Source organism: Podarcis filfolensis (genome assembly GCF_964270895.1).
Source record: "Podarcis filfolensis genome assembly, chromosome: 3".
Lineage (NCBI taxonomy): Eukaryota > Metazoa > Chordata > Lepidosauria > Squamata > Lacertidae > Podarcis > Podarcis filfolensis.
The window spans coordinates 5,163,861-5,182,344 of record NC_139606.1 but is presented as its reverse complement, the minus strand read 5'-3'; the positions used below and the strand labels follow the sequence as shown (position 1 = coordinate 5,182,344).

Below are 18,484 nucleotides of genomic sequence, written 5' to 3'. Positions count from 1 at the left end.
ACGAAGATATTTGGAAACTGAGGTACCACTGTATTTTAAACCAAGAGACAGATTTAAAGGTGGTATGGGATGCAAGTAAAGTGGTAGTGTGGGGGCGTTTTTTACACTCCAAAGGGCATAGACAAGAAATAAAAGAGAGCAGGAAAAAACAAGAATTTTTTACTAGAAATAAAAGGAAAAGGAAAAGAATTAATAAATTCCCCTTGCAAAGAGATAGTGAAACAGGAAATCAAGATGTTGCAAGTGCAATATTCAATGATAATAGATCAAGAAATAGAGTGGAAAATTAAGTATTTAAAACAGAAACAATTTCAATAGGCTGACAAGCCAGGGAAACTATTAGCTTGGCAAATAAAGAAAAAACCTGCATTAATAGAATAAATGTAGGAGATAGAATTGTGGAAAATCCGAAAGAAATAAGAAATTGACACTGAGCTTGGTAAAAGCAGAGATTCTGAACAAATCTCTCTCAGACCATAATCCAGTTACTATACACATAAAATTTAAAAAAACATACGAGAGGGAGGTGGAGGATGAATGATGAGGTATGGAGAGATGAGCAAAAGGTGAATAAAATGAGGGAATTGTTGAAGGAATTTTTTGAAATTAATGAGAGACATGGGACTGACAGGAAAATCATTTGGGATACCAGTAAAGCCTATATGAGAGGAATTGGAATACAACAATACAATACAACAAATGGCAAGAATAAGGAAGGCTAAAGCAAATGATACTATGGAAATCAATAAACAGATAAGGGAGAATGAAAAAGAATTGTTGAAAAATCCAAAACAAGAAAGTATAATCCAAAATATTAAAATTCTACAATCCCAACTAATTAATTTAATAAACAAAGAGGTGGACAATAAGATCAAATGGACAAAACAAAGGTATTTTGAATCGGCAAATAAACCTGGTAGAATGTTGTCTTGGTTAACAAAGGAGAAACAAGCGGATAGGGTTATAATAAGATTATTGAACAAGGAAAAGAAATTACAGCTCCGGACCAAATAAAAACGATGTTTAGGAACTTTTATAAAAAATTATATGAATTGGAAGGTAAGGATAAGAATAAAATTAAAGAGTATGTAAGAGAAAACAAAATCCCTGAAATAGATGGTAAGGAATTTAGCAATTTAAACTCGTGCATAAGCTCGGAAGAAATAAGAGAAGTGATAAGGAAAATGGAAACTGGGAAATCACCAGGCCCAGACAGAATACTGACTATTTATTACAAGAAAGTAGAAGAAGTAGTAATCTCTAGACTTAAAAAGATGAGATAATGGAAGAAGGGAAAATCCCTGATGTTATGTACTGAAGTTCTCACCCTGGGCCAGCAAGGGGATACTGTAGATAGTTCAGGTCCACATATGCAAATAAGGGATCGAAAGTGACGTTTAGTGATTGGCTAGTTACAGAAAATGGTTCCTGTTGCGTTCTAGTGGAGCTCTATATAAGCAGGCTGGCTGAACCCTTCAGTTCAGTTCTGTTCTGGCCTGTGAATAAACAAGAGCTGTTTGAAGAACCGCTGTGCCGTCTGATATGTTCACCCACAACTTAATAATAATAATAATAATAATAATAATAATAATAATAATAATATATAATAATAATATCTTTATTGTCATTGCCCCCTCTCGGGGACAACGAAATTACTTGGCTGCTCCATAAAAACACTAATTAAACAATACAGTATAGTACAGCAAGGAAGATTAGATGACTTTCAAAGTCCAGGCTTCCCATTCAGGGCCGAGATCGCTCTGGAGAAGAAGCTGTTCTTAAGACGGCTCGTTCTTGTCTTCATCATCCTGTATCTCCGTCCCGACGGCAGGAGCTCGAAGAGACAGTGACCAGGATGCGATGGATCTTTTACTATGTCCAGTGCCTTCCTATGGCACCTTGTGGCATAAATCTGCTCTAAGGTGGAGAGTGGGCAGCCAACAATGCTCTCTGCTGCCTTAACAACTCTGCACAACCTCATCCTGTCCTGGGTAGTACAGCTTCCGTACCACACACATCTGACTCTTGGCATGAAGCGTTGATAACCATACAGCGATACCTCGGGTTACATACGCTTCAGGTTACATACGCTTCAGGTTACAGACTCCGCTAACCCAGAAATAATACCTTAGGTTAAGAACTTTGCTTCAGAATGAGAACAGAAATCGTGCAGCAGCGGCGCAGCAGCAGCAGGAGGCCCATTAGCTAAAGTGGTACTTCCGGTTAAGAACAGTTTCAGGTTAAGAACGGACCTTCGGAACAAATTAAGTACGTAACCAGAGGAACCGCTGTACTACCAAAACAAGGAATGGACCCAAACATTATAAAGAACTACAGGCCAATTTCACTACTGAATATTGATTACAAAATCTTTGCAGGTGTGTTAGCAAATAGATTGAAAAAATACTTGAACAGAATAATAGGCAAGGATCAGAATGGGAGACAGATAAAAAATAATACAAGAGTAGTGATTGATCTTCTAGAATATATTGATATGAAACCTAGTAAAAAGGTGGCAATGTTACTGGTAGACGCAGAGAAAGCCTTTGGCAGTGTGGCCTGGAATTTTCTGGTCCACACCGTGGAAAGTTTGAAACTTGGGAACAAACTTTTGAATGGTGTTAAAGCGATTTATGAAAACCAGAAAGCTAAGTTAATAATTAACAATGAAATAACTGAAGAATTCCAAATTGAAAGAGGCACCAGACAAGGATGTCCTCTATCCCCACTTTTGTTCATTGTGATGCTGGAAACACTCCTAATAGCGATAGGAAAGGACCTAAAAATCAAGGGGATTGGTCTAAGCAATAGACAATTTAAAGTTAAAGCATTTTATTATTACAGAAAATCCAGAAGAAAGTATACAAGAAGCCCTAAAGAAATTGTTTGAGTATGGAGGAGTATCAGGCTTCAAGTTAGATAAAGAAAAATCAAAATTATTAACGAAAAATATGAGGGTAAAGGAACAGGAAGAATTGGAAAGGGTAACAGGCCTTAAAATCACCACAAAAGTTAAGTATTTGGGGATCTGGATCACAAATAAAAATACCAGTTTGTACAAGGATAACTAAGTGGAAGGAAATAAAAGGATATTTAAATAAATGGAATATATTGAACTTGTCTTTATGGGGTAGAATATACTTGATAAAAATGTCAATTCTCCCAAAAATGCTCTTCCTTTTCCAGACGATCCCAATAATTATTGGGATAAAATGTTTTAAAGGCTGGCAAAAATGAATAAAACATATAATAATAAGTGCTGGAGATGTAAGAAACTAAAAGGAACCTTCTACCGTATGTGGTGGACTTGCCCCCAAATTGGGAAATTTTGGAGCATGATCCACGAAGAAATAAAGAAAATACTAAGAATATCATATAGTAAAAGGCCAGAGGCATTCCTTTTAAGGATTTTAAATGATGATATTCCAAAAGACAAGTATTGCACTTGGGCAACAAAAATGAGAGGCACAAATACAAGATGGGTGACACCTGGCTTGAGAGCAGTACATGTGAAAAGGATCTAGGAGTCTTGGTTGACCACAAACTTGACATGAGCCAACAGTGTGATGCGGCAGCTAAAAAAGCCAATGCAATTCTGGGCTGCATCAATAGGAGTATAGCATCTAGATCAAGGGAAGTAATAGTGCCACTGTATTCTGCTCTGGTCAGACCTCACCTGGAGTACTGTGTCCAGTTCTGGGCACCACAGTTCAAGAAGGACACTGACAAACTGGAACCTGTCCAGAGGAGGGCAACCAAAATGGTCAAAGGCCTGGAAACGATGCCTTATGAGGAACGGCTAAGGGAGCTGGGCATGTTTAGCCTGGAGAAGAGGAGGTTAAGGGGTGATATGATAGCCATGTTCAAATATATAAAAGGATGTCACATAGAGGAGGGAGAAAGGTTGTTTTCTGCTGCTCCAGAGAAGCGGACACGGAGCAATGGATCCAAACTACAAGAAAGAAGATTCCACCCAAACATTAGGAAGAACTTCCTGACAGTAAGAGCTGTTCGACAGTGGAATTTGCTGCCAAGGAGTGTGGTAGAGTCTCCTTCTTTGGAGGTCTTTAAGCAGAGGCTTGACAACCATATGTCAGGAGTGCTCTGGTGGTGTTTCCTGCTTGGCAGGGGGTTGGACTCAATGGCCCTTGTGGTCTCTTCCAACTCTATGATTCTATGATTCTATGAAAACTATTTTTTTCTTATACGCAACGTCTGCAGCAAGAATCCTGGTGGCTAAGTATTGGAAAGGGAATCAGTTACCCACTGATTTTTTGTATGTTGGTTTTGTGTATTGTTATTTTTCGATATTTTTCATGTTGTTGTTGTTGTGTGGAAAATACTAATAAAATTTATAAACATGTAAAAAATTAAAGAAATCAATTTGTGAGTTTTTATACAGAACTTTATTGAGGCGAATGAGGCAATTTGGAAGAAATGGGTAAATATTTAGAATACAGCAAACTACCTAAGATACCAAAAGATAAAATGTCATTTCATAATGGACATGTCACATAGATGGAATTACAACAAGCAAAATTACAGGGTAAATTTGGGAAGGCACCCAGACATGATGGACTTTCAGCAATATAATATAAAAATTACAAGATTACTTAATACAGCCTTTAAAAGAATTATGAGTAACTCTTAGAATACAGGAAAGTTACCCAAATCCTGGAAGAGTGCATACTGTACATAACTTTGATTCATAAGCAAGATAGAGTTCCAAAGCTGGTTAAAAGCTATCAACCTATTTTGTTGTTGAATAAAGATTATAAACTGTTTGCAGACAAATTAGCTAATAGGTTGAAAACTGTATTAAAAGAAGTAATATTATGATTTTATCATGAAGCACCTTGTCTGTGCTGGTTGAAGGAATAGTTGTTATTGAAGAATCCACATATTTTAGATTTGGAAGGTCATGATAATATTTTTTTGTTGGCATGCTTACTTGAAGTATGAAAATGTGAACGTGCATAAAGGTTTTACAAACCATATAATCAGGAAAAAAATTGTATAGAGTATGGATAATTAAAAAAACCTTTTGGAGACCAAAACACCACTATGGCTTTCACTTTTGGAAGCCATAGCAGTGAAAAAGAAAAATATGATGGAAAATTGGGCAACATGAAAATTTAAGTGGAGAAGGTGGAGAATTTAAATTAAAATAAGGATTTATCAGAGATGTTAACAACGTGATTACAATATCATCATTTGAATGAAGTATTTAAAAAGGATACGAAGCGGGGGGTTGGGAAACAAACATCACACCTAGAAAGAGACCTGTTAAACTGTAATGTTAAAGCGATATCTAAAATGTATAAGATGTTATTGGAATGGGAGACAAAGGATGAACAAGTGAAATCTTCAAGAATACACTTGGCCATAGACATTGGTAATAATAGAAATGGATGCATGGGAAACTTTATCGATATACAATATACAGAATGTTATTGTTTAAGAGAAAACTATATGAAAATGTTATATAAATGGTATCTAATGGTATCTAACACCTAATAGATTGGCTCAAATGTATAAATCCAACTTGAATATGTGCTGGAAATGTAAAGAGAAAGAAAGTACCTTTTTGATATGTGGTGGTCTAGTAATAAGGTTAAAGTTTACTGGAAAATGATATATAATGAACTGAAAAAGATGTTTAAGATGTTTTAAAAACCAGAAGCTTTTCTTTTGGGAATTTTGGGATTGGAACTACCTAAACAGTATATAAATTTATTTATGTATGCAACCACAGCTGCAAGAATGTAATTTGTCCAAAAATGGAAGGAAGAAGAGGTCCCGACAAGAATGGATACAGAGGTTAATGGACTACACAGAAATGGTGAAACTTACCATGAGAATAATATATCAAGATAACCATTTTTTTTAAAAAAAGAAAGGAATGGAAATGGTTTATTGAATATTTACAAGCAAACTGTAAACATACTAAGACATTGGCAGGATTAATGGATATATACGGGAATATATATCTAAAAGAATATGTTGAGATAATTTGGCGTACGCAGGAAGATGAAACGAAATGCAAAGAACCACAGAAAGAGGGTGAAGCGAGATCAGATTAAAATGTTAAACTTATGATTGAATATTATAAATATTTTCGCTCTTTAATAGTTACATATAACTGGAATTAAGCTTTCTCAGAATGATGGGAGCCAACCCAATGAAAAACACTCACTCTGAATTTCAGGATATTTCATCATTAGTAACAGTCCCCAGCGCAGTGTGGTAGAAATGGTCTCCATGCCAGCGGCAAATAAGTTGGCCACAATAACTATTAAGTTTCTGTTGTGGAAATAAGCATTCGTCTTGTTTTTCTTCTCCTCCTGGGATGCAAAGAGTATGAACTGGTTAAAACAAATGGAGTGAGAAAATTTCATGTGCAAAGATAAGAATGAATAACTGACTGGACCTGATGATCCAAAGTATCATTTCATATCACCCCAATCACTGAGCAGTGAGAGATTCCAGGTTTTCCAGACTATGCCATCATGGTGGTATAGGGTTTATTTACACACAAATATGTTGTTGTTGTTTAGTCGTGTCCGACTCTTCGTGACCCCATGGACCAGAGCACACCACGCATATATATGTGCGTGTAAATACATATATATATATATATATAACCCAAGCCTAAGATGGAGGGGCTCAGCATCAATACCCCAAAATGTCTTGCTCCTCCATAGTCACAGCTGAGAGTGGAGATCAGGGAAGCTTGCCAATCCAGCTCCTTGATCCAGTTTTCCTGATCAGGGAATTTTTTTCAGAAATGCTGTTGACCATGCAACCTTTGCCCCTGCAGAGGCAACTTCTGTAACACATTAACAATGGCTGGCTATTGGGAAAGGGGAGGAAGTATGCCAGGTTGGTCCCTTCTGAAGTGAGACTTCCTGACTACTCCTTATGCATTCACTTGCAAACACGAATTGAAAATGTCAACGTTTATTCTGGGCCAACTTAAAAGACTCCATTACCTCTTGTTGTCGGATAAGAAATGTGTCAATAAAGCTCCTCTGGTCATTTTCATCCAGATCTCTGAGGTGTTTGATGAAGGTGGCATTTATGAAGGCAAACAGCTCATCTCTGTTTTGGATGACAGTCTTACGAGCCCCCAAAAGAAAACCAAGAGCAGGAAACATGTTATACAGCTGAAAGGATAAAAATGTGAAAAAAGAAAAAGAGACATTAGAAAAACTCAGTACAGTTCTCTCAACTGCGTCTCTCAAAGCATGGTTGTCCAAATACAAACAAAACTCTTGAATGGCATTTGGAATGGGGTTAGGGCTACCTCAGGGCAGCGTAATTTATGTGCAACCCGAGAATAATAGGCTATGGCAGTTCTCCTCTGGAGGTTCGCTTTCAGAGAGGGAGATCTGCCCTTGGAGGCCCCTTATGGAACAAACAATCACTTGTTCTTGGAGTCCTGATGGGAGTGAGGCCGGAAAGCGTGTTGTTACGGTTTGGTCTCTCCCAGAAATTCAAGTCGACACGGGCTGTTAATTATTTCAGACAGAGCTCCTCCCCAGATGGAGTTGCCCAGACTGAGCTCCTCCCCCTTCCCCAGTACAGAAGCTCCCACCTTCTCTTCCAGTATCTTTCGCGCGGCTCTGCCACTTTTGAAATCCTACAAGATTTGGCAGAGAGTATTTCCTGCATTCCAATGTCTTGCCCACTATTGGAGTTCTCACACCTCTGTCTGTCCCTTTGGCCAGAGCTCAGATTACAGCTGCTTTCCCCCTCCTCTCTGCTTTCTGCTGTTAACTGTCCTCTCCCTGTGCCTGCTTCTTCTCTTTTTTTGTATAAGATATTTATTAGAATTTTCCATTTTATACAAACAAAGAAAAATTAAAAAGAAAAAATAATAAAAACACATAAAGTTCATAACTTATTTTTCAATAACATATTTCCCTGACCTCCTCATGCCTCCCCTTCTTGTATTCCAGTTCAAATTGTTTATCCAGCAAATCCTTATCTCCTAGCATTACAATTAAACCCCTTATTTTCTATCCATCTTCTTAAATTATTATAGCTTAAATTCTTACTTATATACAAAGAAAAAAAGGACCATTTTTTCATATTCTTGTGTACCATTACAGCTAGAAACCACTTAATTTCAATCCAACGTCACTCAACATTCATTAATATTGCAATATTTTTGTAAGTAGTCCTTGAATTTCTTCCATTCTTCTTCTGCCGACTCTTCTCCCTGGTCACGGATTCTGCCAGTCATTTCTGCCAATCCCATAAAGTCAATCAACTTCGTCTGCCATTCTTCCAGAGTGGGTAGATCTTGCGTCTTCCAATACTTTGCGATGAGTATTCTTGCTGCTGTTGTAGCATACATAAAGAAAGTTCTATCCTTTTTTAACACCAATTGGCCGACCATGCCCAAGAGAAAGGCCTCTGGTTTCTTCACAAAGGTATATTTAAATACCTTTTTCAATTCATTATAAATCATTTCCCAGAAAGCCTTAATCCTAGGGCACGTCCACCAAAGGTGAAAAAATGTACCTTCATTTTCTTTACATTTCCAACATTTATTATCGGGCAAATGATATATTTTTGCAAGCTTGACTGGGGTCATGTACCACCTGTATATCATTTTCATAATATTTTCTCTTAAGGCATTACATGCCGTAAATTTCATACCTGTGGTCCACAACTGTTCCCAGTCAGCAAACATAATGTTATGTCCAACATCTTGTGACAATTTAATCATAGCAGATTTAACTGACTCATCCTGAGTGTTCCATTTCAACAGCAAGTTATACATTTTTGACAAAATCTTAGTTTTGGGTTCTAACAGTTCTGTTTCTAGTTTGGATTTTTCCACCTGGAAGCCAATTTTCTTGTCCAAATTATAAGCCTCCATTATCTGAAAATAATGTAACCAGTCTCGCACTTTATTTTTTAATTTCTCAAAACTCTGAAGTTTCCATCTATCTCCTTCTTGTTCCAAAATCTCCCAATATTTCGGCCATTTGGCCTCCATATTGAGCTTTTTCTGAGCTTTCGCTTCCATTGGTGACAACCACCTTGGAGTTTTATTTTCCAATAAGTCTTTGTATCTTGCCCAAACATTAAACAATGCTCTCCTGACAATATGGTTTTTAAATGCTTTATGTGCTTTAACCTTGTCATACCACAAATATGCATGCCACCTGTCAGGGAACTGCCATCGGGAGAACGGGAGAGGAAGAGACTCACAGAGGCTGGCAGAGACTTGTCAGCTAATGAGGGAACCAGCAGGGGGAGAGAGGCAGCTCCAAGGGATAGTGAGTCGGAAGGAGGACTCAGAGACAATTCCAGCGAGAACAGCGAGGAGGTTTCAGGACCTCCTATAGGGACACCCACTCCTCGCCGGAAATTGTCACGTAGAGAGTCCAGGCGACGTGTTTCCGTTAAGGAGCTTTTATGCTGGAAGAAATTCCGTAAACGCCCACTGTCGGATTCTGCCAGCGACTGACGGAGCCATGTTTAGGGGCTCCGTTACAGACAGTGGTTTGTGGACTTAGCCAAACACTGAGGGATTAGTAACTTTACGCACAAGCAGCTCAACATCCCATCACAGCAATCCGACAGTCCCTGAAAGCAGCTTGTGCAGAGAAAGCATCATGAGCAACCCAGCCGGAACCGGAGCTGCAGGAGGAGCTGGAGCCAGTCCGAGCCTGGAAGAAAGGTACCGGGTGTTGGAGGTCCAGCTAGCGCTGCAAACGGCGAGGCTCGATGAGAGGAGGGCTCAGGATGCAGAAAGGGCAAAGGCCCCCCCACAAGGAAGAAAGATGCCAGGATTGGTGCAGAAGTTTGGGGGGGATCCCAGGAACTATCAAGCCTTTAGGACAGAGATGCAGTATGCTCTTAATCTGCAGTTTGATGACTTTCCCGATGAGGAATCGCGAGTGGGGTTTGTGGTTAGCCATCTCGAAGGACAGGCGAGAGACTGGGTTAGACCCCTGATGGCAAGGCATGATGAAGTCTTGAAAGACGCACGGAAGTTTTTTCGTGCCATGGACCTGATGTTTTCCAGCGAGATTGAACAGGGAGTGGTGCGCAGACAGTTGATGGCTTGTAAACAGGGGAGCCGATCTGTCCGTGAGTACTGGACTGAGTTTACTATGCTGATACACAAATTGGGGTGGGATCTGTCAGCGGAACCCATTCAAATGCTTTTTGAAGAGGGACTTTCTTCGGCTGTGAAAGATGAACTTTCCCGGGCGCCCAGGGCGGAGTCTATGGACCAGCTGACCAAATCAGCGCTGACCATTGGAGCACGCCAGGAGGCTAGAGTCTTGGAGAAGCGGGAAGGAAAAGGGGAGCGTTGGAGGGATTTCCGCATTCCAGAGATTCCGGAGCCAACTTTCCCGCCCGCAGAGCCGATGGAAGTTGGAACAGCGCGCGCGCGGGCAGTTTCAAATCCCAGTGAAGGGCGGAAGAAGGAGGGGAAGAGCCCCAAGAAATGTTATCTCTGCCAGCAGCCAGGTCATTTTGCCAGGGTCTGTCCACAAAGAAAGGAATGGCAAGGGATGGCAGGAGCTGTTGGGGGGAAGGAGGAGGAAGGGCAGGACCAAGTAAAAGCCAGCGCCTGACTGCCACCTTCAGGGCACAGCAGTCAGGCGAAGGAGCAGTAAAAGTGCCCACGCCTGAACCTCCGAGACCAGCCCTAGTGATAGAGGTGTTGCTAGAGCTGCCAAACGGACATCCCTTAAAAATAAGGGCGCTATTGGACTCAGGCAGCTCCTGTAATTTTATGAGCAAGGAGTTTGCAGCAGAACACCAGATACAGACTATCCCTTTAAGCAACCCCTTGCAGGTGACCACGATCGATGGGAGAGAGCTGTTGGGAGGAGAAGTCAGCTTACAGACCGTCCCAATGGTAATGAGGGTAGCCAGGCACACCGAAAGAATAGCGTTCAATGTGGCCACCTTGGGAGGGGCTCCCATTATTTTGGGGATGAGCTGGCTAGCGTTGCATGATCCGCTAGTGGGTTGGCATCAGAGAGTGGTCTCCTTTGGATCAGCACATTGCCTAGAACATTGCAAAGAGGGCAAGGCTCCAGAAGGGGCAAGAGCCTTTCTAGCAGGAACAGAAGTAACGGACAAAGGGAAAGTTCCCAAACAATACGCTGACCTGAGCCAGGTCTTCAGCGAAAGGGAAGCAGACAAACTACCACCGCATAGACCCGCATAGACTGCCAGATCAATCTAGTCCCTGGAGCCCAGCTCCCTGTGGGCAAGCTGTATGCCATGTCAGACAGGGAAATGCAGGAGTTGAGGGAGTTTATTGACAAAAACCTGAAGAGAGGTTTCATCAGAGAGTCCAGAGCGGTGGGGGGCAGCCCAGTGTTTTTTGTGGACAAAAAACACACGGATAAACCGAGATTGGTCGTGGACTACCGGGCCCTAAATGCTGTGTCGGAACCAGTGGCTTTCCCTATGCCCAGGATTGATGACATTTTGACCAGGGTGAGGAAGGGAAAGATTTTTACTAAACTGGACCTGAGGGGAGCATACAACCTGATACGGATAAGGAAGGGGGATGAATGGAAGACTACCATGTTCACCCATTTGGGGGCTTTCGAATATCTCGTTATGCCTTTTGGATTACAAGCAGGCTCAGCATGTTTTCAATCGTTCATGAACCACGTCCTGGGACCTCTGCTCTACAAGAATTGTGTGGCCTTCCTAGATGACGTATTAGTCTATTCAGAGAATGAGGAGCAGCATGTAAAGGACGTCAGGGAAGTGTTGAGCCGACTGCAAGCAAACCAACTGTGGGTGAAATTAGAGAAGTGTCAGTTTCACACCAAGGAGGTGGAATTCCTGGGGTACCGCTTGTCAGACAAGGGATTAGCCATGGATCCAGGCAAGGTCCAAGCGGTACTGGAATGGAAGACACCGAAAACGAAAAAGGATGTGCAAAGATTCTTAGGGTTTTGGAACTTTTATCGGAAGTTCATCAAGAACTTTGCCCACTTAACGGCTCCCATCACGGACTGTCTCAGCAGCAAGAAGAAGTTTGTTTGGACGGCGGAAGCGGAGCAAGCATTCGAAGAATTGAAAAAGGCCTTCGCTTCGGAAGAACAGCTCCTGCATGTGGATTTACAAAAACCCATGAGAGTGGAAACTGACGCATCAGACCGGGCGGTGGGGGCGGTCCTTCTTCAGCCGGGGAAGGATAAGTCGGAGTGGAGACCGTGTGCCTTCTTCTCGCGGAAGTTAAACAAATCCGAGAGGAACTACACGGTATATGACTGAGAACTACTCGCCATTCACGAAGCGTTCCGGAAATGGAGACACTTACTAATTGGTGCACAACACAAGGTGCAAGTATGCACGGACCACAAGAATTTAGAGTACTGGAGAACGGCACGAGTGCTCAACCAACGGCAAGTGAGATGGGCACAGGAGTTCTCCAAATTTTATTTTGAAATTTGCTATGTGCCAGGGCCAGAAAACGTCAGGGCGGACGCTCTCTCACGCAAACCAGAGTATTTGGAGGGGGAGGGAGCACCCGAAGAGAGACATATCATCCCAGAGTACCGCTGGGTGTGTGGGGCGGCGTTGGTGGGGCAAAGGGAACTGGTAGAGGAGACGCAGAATGATGAATACGCCCAGAATAAGCTCCGAGGTCTAAGGAGGGAGGGAGAAAACACCGGAGGTTTTGAAGAAAGAAACGGGGCATTGTATTACAAAGGGGCACTATATATACCCGAAGGGGAATTGAGAGGGAGAGTACTCAAACAGCTGCACGACAACCCCACAGCAGGGCATTTTGGGCAACACAAAACCATGTGGTTGGTTACTAGGGAATTTTGGTGGCCCAGGGTGAGGGAAGATGTAAGGGAGTATGTAAGAGGGTGTGACCAATGTCAGCGAGCCAAGGGAGAAAGGCGGGCGCCGGCGGGGTTATTAGAACCGTTGCCCACACCAGAAAGGCCATGGGAGGCGGTATCGATAGATTTTATGACTGATCTGCCGAAATCCAAGGGGAAAACCGCCATACTGGTCGTAGTAGACCTGTTAACTAAGATGGGCCACTTTGTAGCGTGCTCACATGCAGTCACGGCGGAAGAGACAGCTAAATTGTTTGTAGAACATATTTTTAGACTGCATGGCGCCCCCTTGAGGTTGATCTCAGACCGGGGCAAACAATTCACGTCCAGGTTCTGGAGGAAGCTCATGAGCTTACTGCACGTGGAGGTCAATTTTTCGACTGCCCGGCACCCAGAAACCAACGGGCAGGCGGAAAGAGCAAACGGTATCCTCCAACAATACCTGAGGTGTTATGTCAATGACAGAGAGAACGATTGGGTGGAAAAGTTGGCACTGGCGGAATTTGCCTACAATAATGCGGAGAATGTGTCCACCGGGATGAGCCCCTTTTTGGCTAATTATGGGTGCCACCCCAGGGCATTTCCAGGGGGAGGAGGGGAGAGATGGAGCGTCCCAGCCGCCGAACAGTTTGTAGAAGAAATGGAAGCGATCCATCGTCAACTCCAACTCAACTTAGAAAGGGCCAAGGAACAATATAAGAAGCAGGCAGACAAGAACAGAAGGGAAGGTGAAACCATAAGGGTGGGGGATCAGGTGTGGCTGTCAACCCAAGGATTGCCGTTCAAGGGGGGTTGTAAGAAATTGAGACCCAAAAGATTGGGACCATTTGAGGTCGTTCAACAGGTTAACCCAGTGGCTTTCAGACTCCGGTTACCGAACCACATGAAACTGCACCCAGTATTCCACAGGTCATTGCTGTCACCGTATAGGGGGGGGAATGAAGGGGTTTTCCCACAGGGACCAGTCTTAGAAGAGAGGGAAAGCAGCAACCATGTGGCGGAAATCCTCGACTCCTGGTGGAAGGGTCATCAGATGGAGTATTTGGTGGCGTGGGAAGGGGAACCGGAGTCAGAAAACACCTGGGTGACGGCAGAGGAAGTCAATGACGAGGTCTTGATTGAAGCGTTCCATCAAAGGTTCCCCAGGAAACCTCAGTCAGTAGCGAGGTTCCGGAGGGAGTACTTTGGCACCACCGACGAGGAGGAGGAATGGGAAGGATTCACGGGGTCTGAGTTGGAAGAAGGAGTAGATTCCGATGAGGATGAGTACTTAGAAACCCGAAACAGCAACCGGTGGAGGAAAATGTTCGAGACTTCGGAAGATGAGGGAAGTTCTTTCAGGGGTTTTGCTCCCTCGCCTCCCGCAGAGGAGGGGAAAGGAGGGGGTGAAGGGGGCCCTGGAGGGGAGGTGGATGTCAGGGAACTGCCATCGGGAGAACGGGAGAGGAAGAGACTCACAGAGGCTGGCAGAGACTTGTCAGCTAATGAGGGAACCAGCAGGGGGAGAGAGGCAGCTCCAAGGGATAGTGAGTCGGAAGGAGGACTCAGAGACAATTCCAGCGAGAACAGCGAGGAGGTTTCAGGACCTCCTATAGGGACACCCACTCCTCGCCGGAAATTGTCACGTAGAGAGTCCAGGCGACGTGTTTCCGTTAAGGAGCTTTTATGCTGGAAGAAATTCCGTAAACGCCCACTGTCGGATTCTGCCAGCGACTGACGGAGCCATGTTTAGGGGCTCCGTTACAGACAGTGGTTTGTGGACTTAGCCAAACACTGAGGGATTAGTAACTTTACGCACAAGCAGCTCAACATCCCATCACACCACCCAAAAACATTGTTAAAACCTTCTAAATCCAAAATGTCTGTGTTCTCAAGAAGTAGCCAATCTTTCAGCCAGCAAAGCGCTGCTGCTTCATAATAAAGTTTAAGGTCTGGCAGGGCAAATCCACCCCTTTCTTTTGCATCAGTTAATATCTTAAATTTTATTCTTGGCTTCTTGCCCTGCCAGACAAATTTAGAAATGTCTTTCTGCCACTTCTTGAAACAGTCCATCTTGTCCACAATTTGTAATATTTGAAACAAAAACAACATTCTAGGCAATACATTCATCTTTATAACTGCGATTCGACCCAACAAGGAAAGCTTCAAATTTGACCAAATTTCTAAGTCTTTTTTCACTTCCATCCAACATTTTTCATAGTTATCTTTAAACAAATTCCCATTTTTAGCTGTCATATTAATCCCCAGGTATTTCACTTTATTCACAACAGTTAAACCTGTTTCATTCTGATACTTCTCTCTTTCAATCGGTGTTAGATTTTTCTCTAAAACCTTAGTTTTCGACTTATTCAGTTTAAATCCTGCCACTTGGCCAAATTCTTGAATTAGTTCTAAAACTCTTTTAGTACTAGATTCAGGCTCCTGTAAGGTCAAAACTAGGTCATCTGCAAATGCTCTCAGTTTATACTGTTTAGCTCCGACCTGTATACCTTTAACCAACCGGTCTAGACAATGTCAGGTCATGTTCTTCTAATTTCTTATATACCGGTGGTATCTTTTCTTGAACAACGGTTGCAATTTCCTTGGCTTCCTCTGCTATCTTTCGAGTCGAGGCCGATTCCTCCAATAATTTTTCGATGGACTGTGTATTAGAATTTACCTTCTTTCCCAGTTCATTAATACTTGTAGTGTTCAAATCCATTTTTGCTGAGGCCTCAGCTACTTGTTTATTTGTCTCTGCAACCTGGTTAGCTAATTTTTCCAAAGATGCATCAATCTTGCCAAGTGCTTGAGCTAGTAACTCTTCAGATGACATAGCTTTTGGCCTTACTTGCAAAGCAGCAGCTCCTGCTGTGCCTACTGCTCCAGATGTTGAAGGCCTTCTCTGGTGTGTGGTATCTGTCTTGTATTGTCTACCAGACCTAGTGGTCTTTTCCTGTGTCAGCTCTATCTTCCCTTTTCCATCTGCCATAACACTCTCAAGCACAACCCAAGGTCAGTCACACGCCTGAAGAAATTTATTTTGAAGAGGAATTTTCCACAGCTTAGTTACTTGTTGGCTTAGTTGTTATTGCAACATAGTCTCCTCTAGGGGGATACACTTCCAATTTCACTTTGTAACTTTCCAAACAAATAATCCTTATAAGTCTCCAATATCTCTTAAAAGTCACACTTTCAATGTCCTAAATAAGTTACTTTTGATAACAGTACTGGAGACACTGTAACTTTCTTTCAGAGTTAAGTCAGAATTCTTTAGCCTTAAAGTGTTGACAGTTCATCCCAATAACCGGCTTCCCTCTCATAGGCAGTCTGTTCCCAGGTTTTAAAGACAGCAGATAAACCTTTTCTCCTTTTTTTTTTCTTGCAGGATAAATGTTACTCAATTTCACCCCTCTGTCCCTGCAAACGGGGGGGGGGGGTCGCCTTTTTGGTGCTGGATTTTAAGTCTTTAATAACGTCTTTCAAAGTTACAGCTTTACAGTCTCTTTGCTTTGATCTATTTACAAGACCGGAAAGGCAGACTTCCTGTTTATACCTTTCCCGTTTCGGCCGAATTTAATAAGATTTTCTTCCAAATATTTACTTAGTCCTACTCACGGGTAGTTATTTTAGCTTCCAATTGTCCAGAAAGGAATCAGCGCTCTCCGGCTATGGCTTGTGGCTTCACTCCGCGAAGAAGGTAGACGGCGCTCAGCTCCGCGCCATACACCCCCTTTCCGATCGGGAGCCTTTAAAAAGGCTCTTTCGCAGTGGGGGGGGCGCAAATGGAGCCCACCGAGCCTCCAAACTCACAGGCTTCACCGCCTGTGATTTTTCCCGGTCTCCATTTCGCCGCAGCGGCCAGACCCTGTCACCGCAAAGCCGATTCCCACCGGAGCTCGGAGGGAATCCGCCATTCATCCACTGGGCTGACCGGAAGTCCTCCTGTGCCTGCTTCTTCTCCTCCTGTCAGAATCTGTGCTTCGCTGACACGTGTTTGCAAAAGAGACTTTGTTGTAGTTACGAGATGACTGTGCCGTGTGAGTTTTCTAAATATTTCGAATCACCAGCAGGTTTCTCAAGATATCAATATTCTGTGTTTCGTAGTGAATCCTGAACAATATACAATAAACATGTTGCCCTGCCCACTTTGCACACACTGCCATTACAATGAACTGTTTGTTTGTTTGTTTGTTTGTTTTAATTGGAAAAAATAGCTTACCGTGACTGAAGGGCTTCCGAAAAGCCGGATATTTTCATTGATCAACTTCAGAAGTCTTATGTATGTGGAATCTTCATAATCAAATCGCTTGTCTAGTAGTATGGACACTATAATATTGGCAACAGCTGCATTCATAATTGAGGTGGTTTCAAATGGGTTACCTAGACATAAACAAGACAGTTAAACAAAAATATTCTGTTGAAATTCCAAATATGGAAAGGGCATTGTTTTTAAGTCTGCTCATTGTTGCCTTAAATCCCTACTGGCAGCTTACCTATGTGTAGAAATCCTTTATCAAAGAAACTGATCCTAAGTGTTGCTGGATGTGGCCATAGCTAGGCTAAGAAATGCTTGGAAGTCACAGGAGTTGTTGCAGTACAATCTGCACATTAAGGAACAGACCAATTGCAGGGAACCAGGGAAGATTCTGGAGCAGATCATTAAGCAAACAGTCTGTGAGCACCTAGAAAGGAATGCTGTGATCACCAATAGTCAGCATGGATTTCTGAAAAATAAGTCATGTCAGACTAACCTGATCTCGTTTTTTGACAGAATTACAAGCCTGGTAGATGAAGGGAACGCAGTGGATGTAGCCTACCTTGATTTCAGCAAGGCATTTGACAAGGTGCCCCATGATATTCTTGTAAAGAAGCTGGTAAAATGCGGTCTCGACTATGCTACCACTCAGTGGATTTGTAACTGGCTGACTGACCGAACCCAAAGGGTGCTCATCAATGGTTCCTCTTCATCCTGGAGAAGAGTGACTAGTGGGGTGCCACAGGGTTCTGTCTTGGGCCCGGTCTTATTCAACATCTTTATCAATGACTTGGATGATGGACTCAAGGGCATCCTGATCAAATTTGCAGATGACACCAAACTGGGAGGGGTGGCTAACACCCCAGAGGACAGGATCACACTTCAAAACGACCTTGACAGATTAGAGAATTGGGCCAAAACAAACAAGATGAATTTTAACAAGGAGAAATGTAAAGTATTGCACTTGGGCAAAAAAAATGAGAGGCACAAATACAAGATGGGTGACACCTGGCTTGAGAGCGGTACATGTGAAAAGGATCTAGGAGTCTTGGCTGACCACAAACTTGACATGAGCCAACAGTGTGACGCGGCAGCTAAAAAAGCCAATGCAATTCTGGGCTGCATCAATAGGAGTATAGCATCTAGATCAAGGGAAGTAATAGTGCCACTGTATTCTGCTCTGGTCAGACCTCACCTGGAGTACTGTGTCCAGTTCTGGGCACCACAGTTCAAGAAGGACACTGACAAACTGGAACCTGTCCAGAGGAGGGCAACCAAAATGGTCAAAGGCCTGGAAACGATGCCTTATGAGGAACGGCTAAGGGAGCTGGGCATGTTTAGCCTGGAGAAGAGGAGGTTAAGGGGTGATATGATAGCCATGTTCAAATATATAAAA

At 42.7% G+C, this 18,484-nt stretch overlaps 1 protein-coding gene across 1 annotated transcript in view; it reads right to left on the bottom strand.

Annotated features, from left to right (window-relative positions):
• Positions 1–18,484, bottom strand: part of LOC310759026 (uncharacterized protein) — a 79,119-nt gene that overhangs the window by 4,691 nt on the left and 55,944 nt on the right. Inside the window, exons 14-16 of the mRNA XM_083605785.1 lie at positions 17,053–17,213; positions 6,993–7,166; positions 6,197–6,365 (exon numbers count right to left, since the gene is read on the bottom strand). Coding sequence (XP_083461911.1) covers positions 6,197–6,365; positions 6,993–7,166; positions 17,053–17,213 — 504 coding nt within the window. The remainder of the gene's footprint in view (positions 1–6,196; positions 6,366–6,992; positions 7,167–17,052; positions 17,214–18,484) is intronic.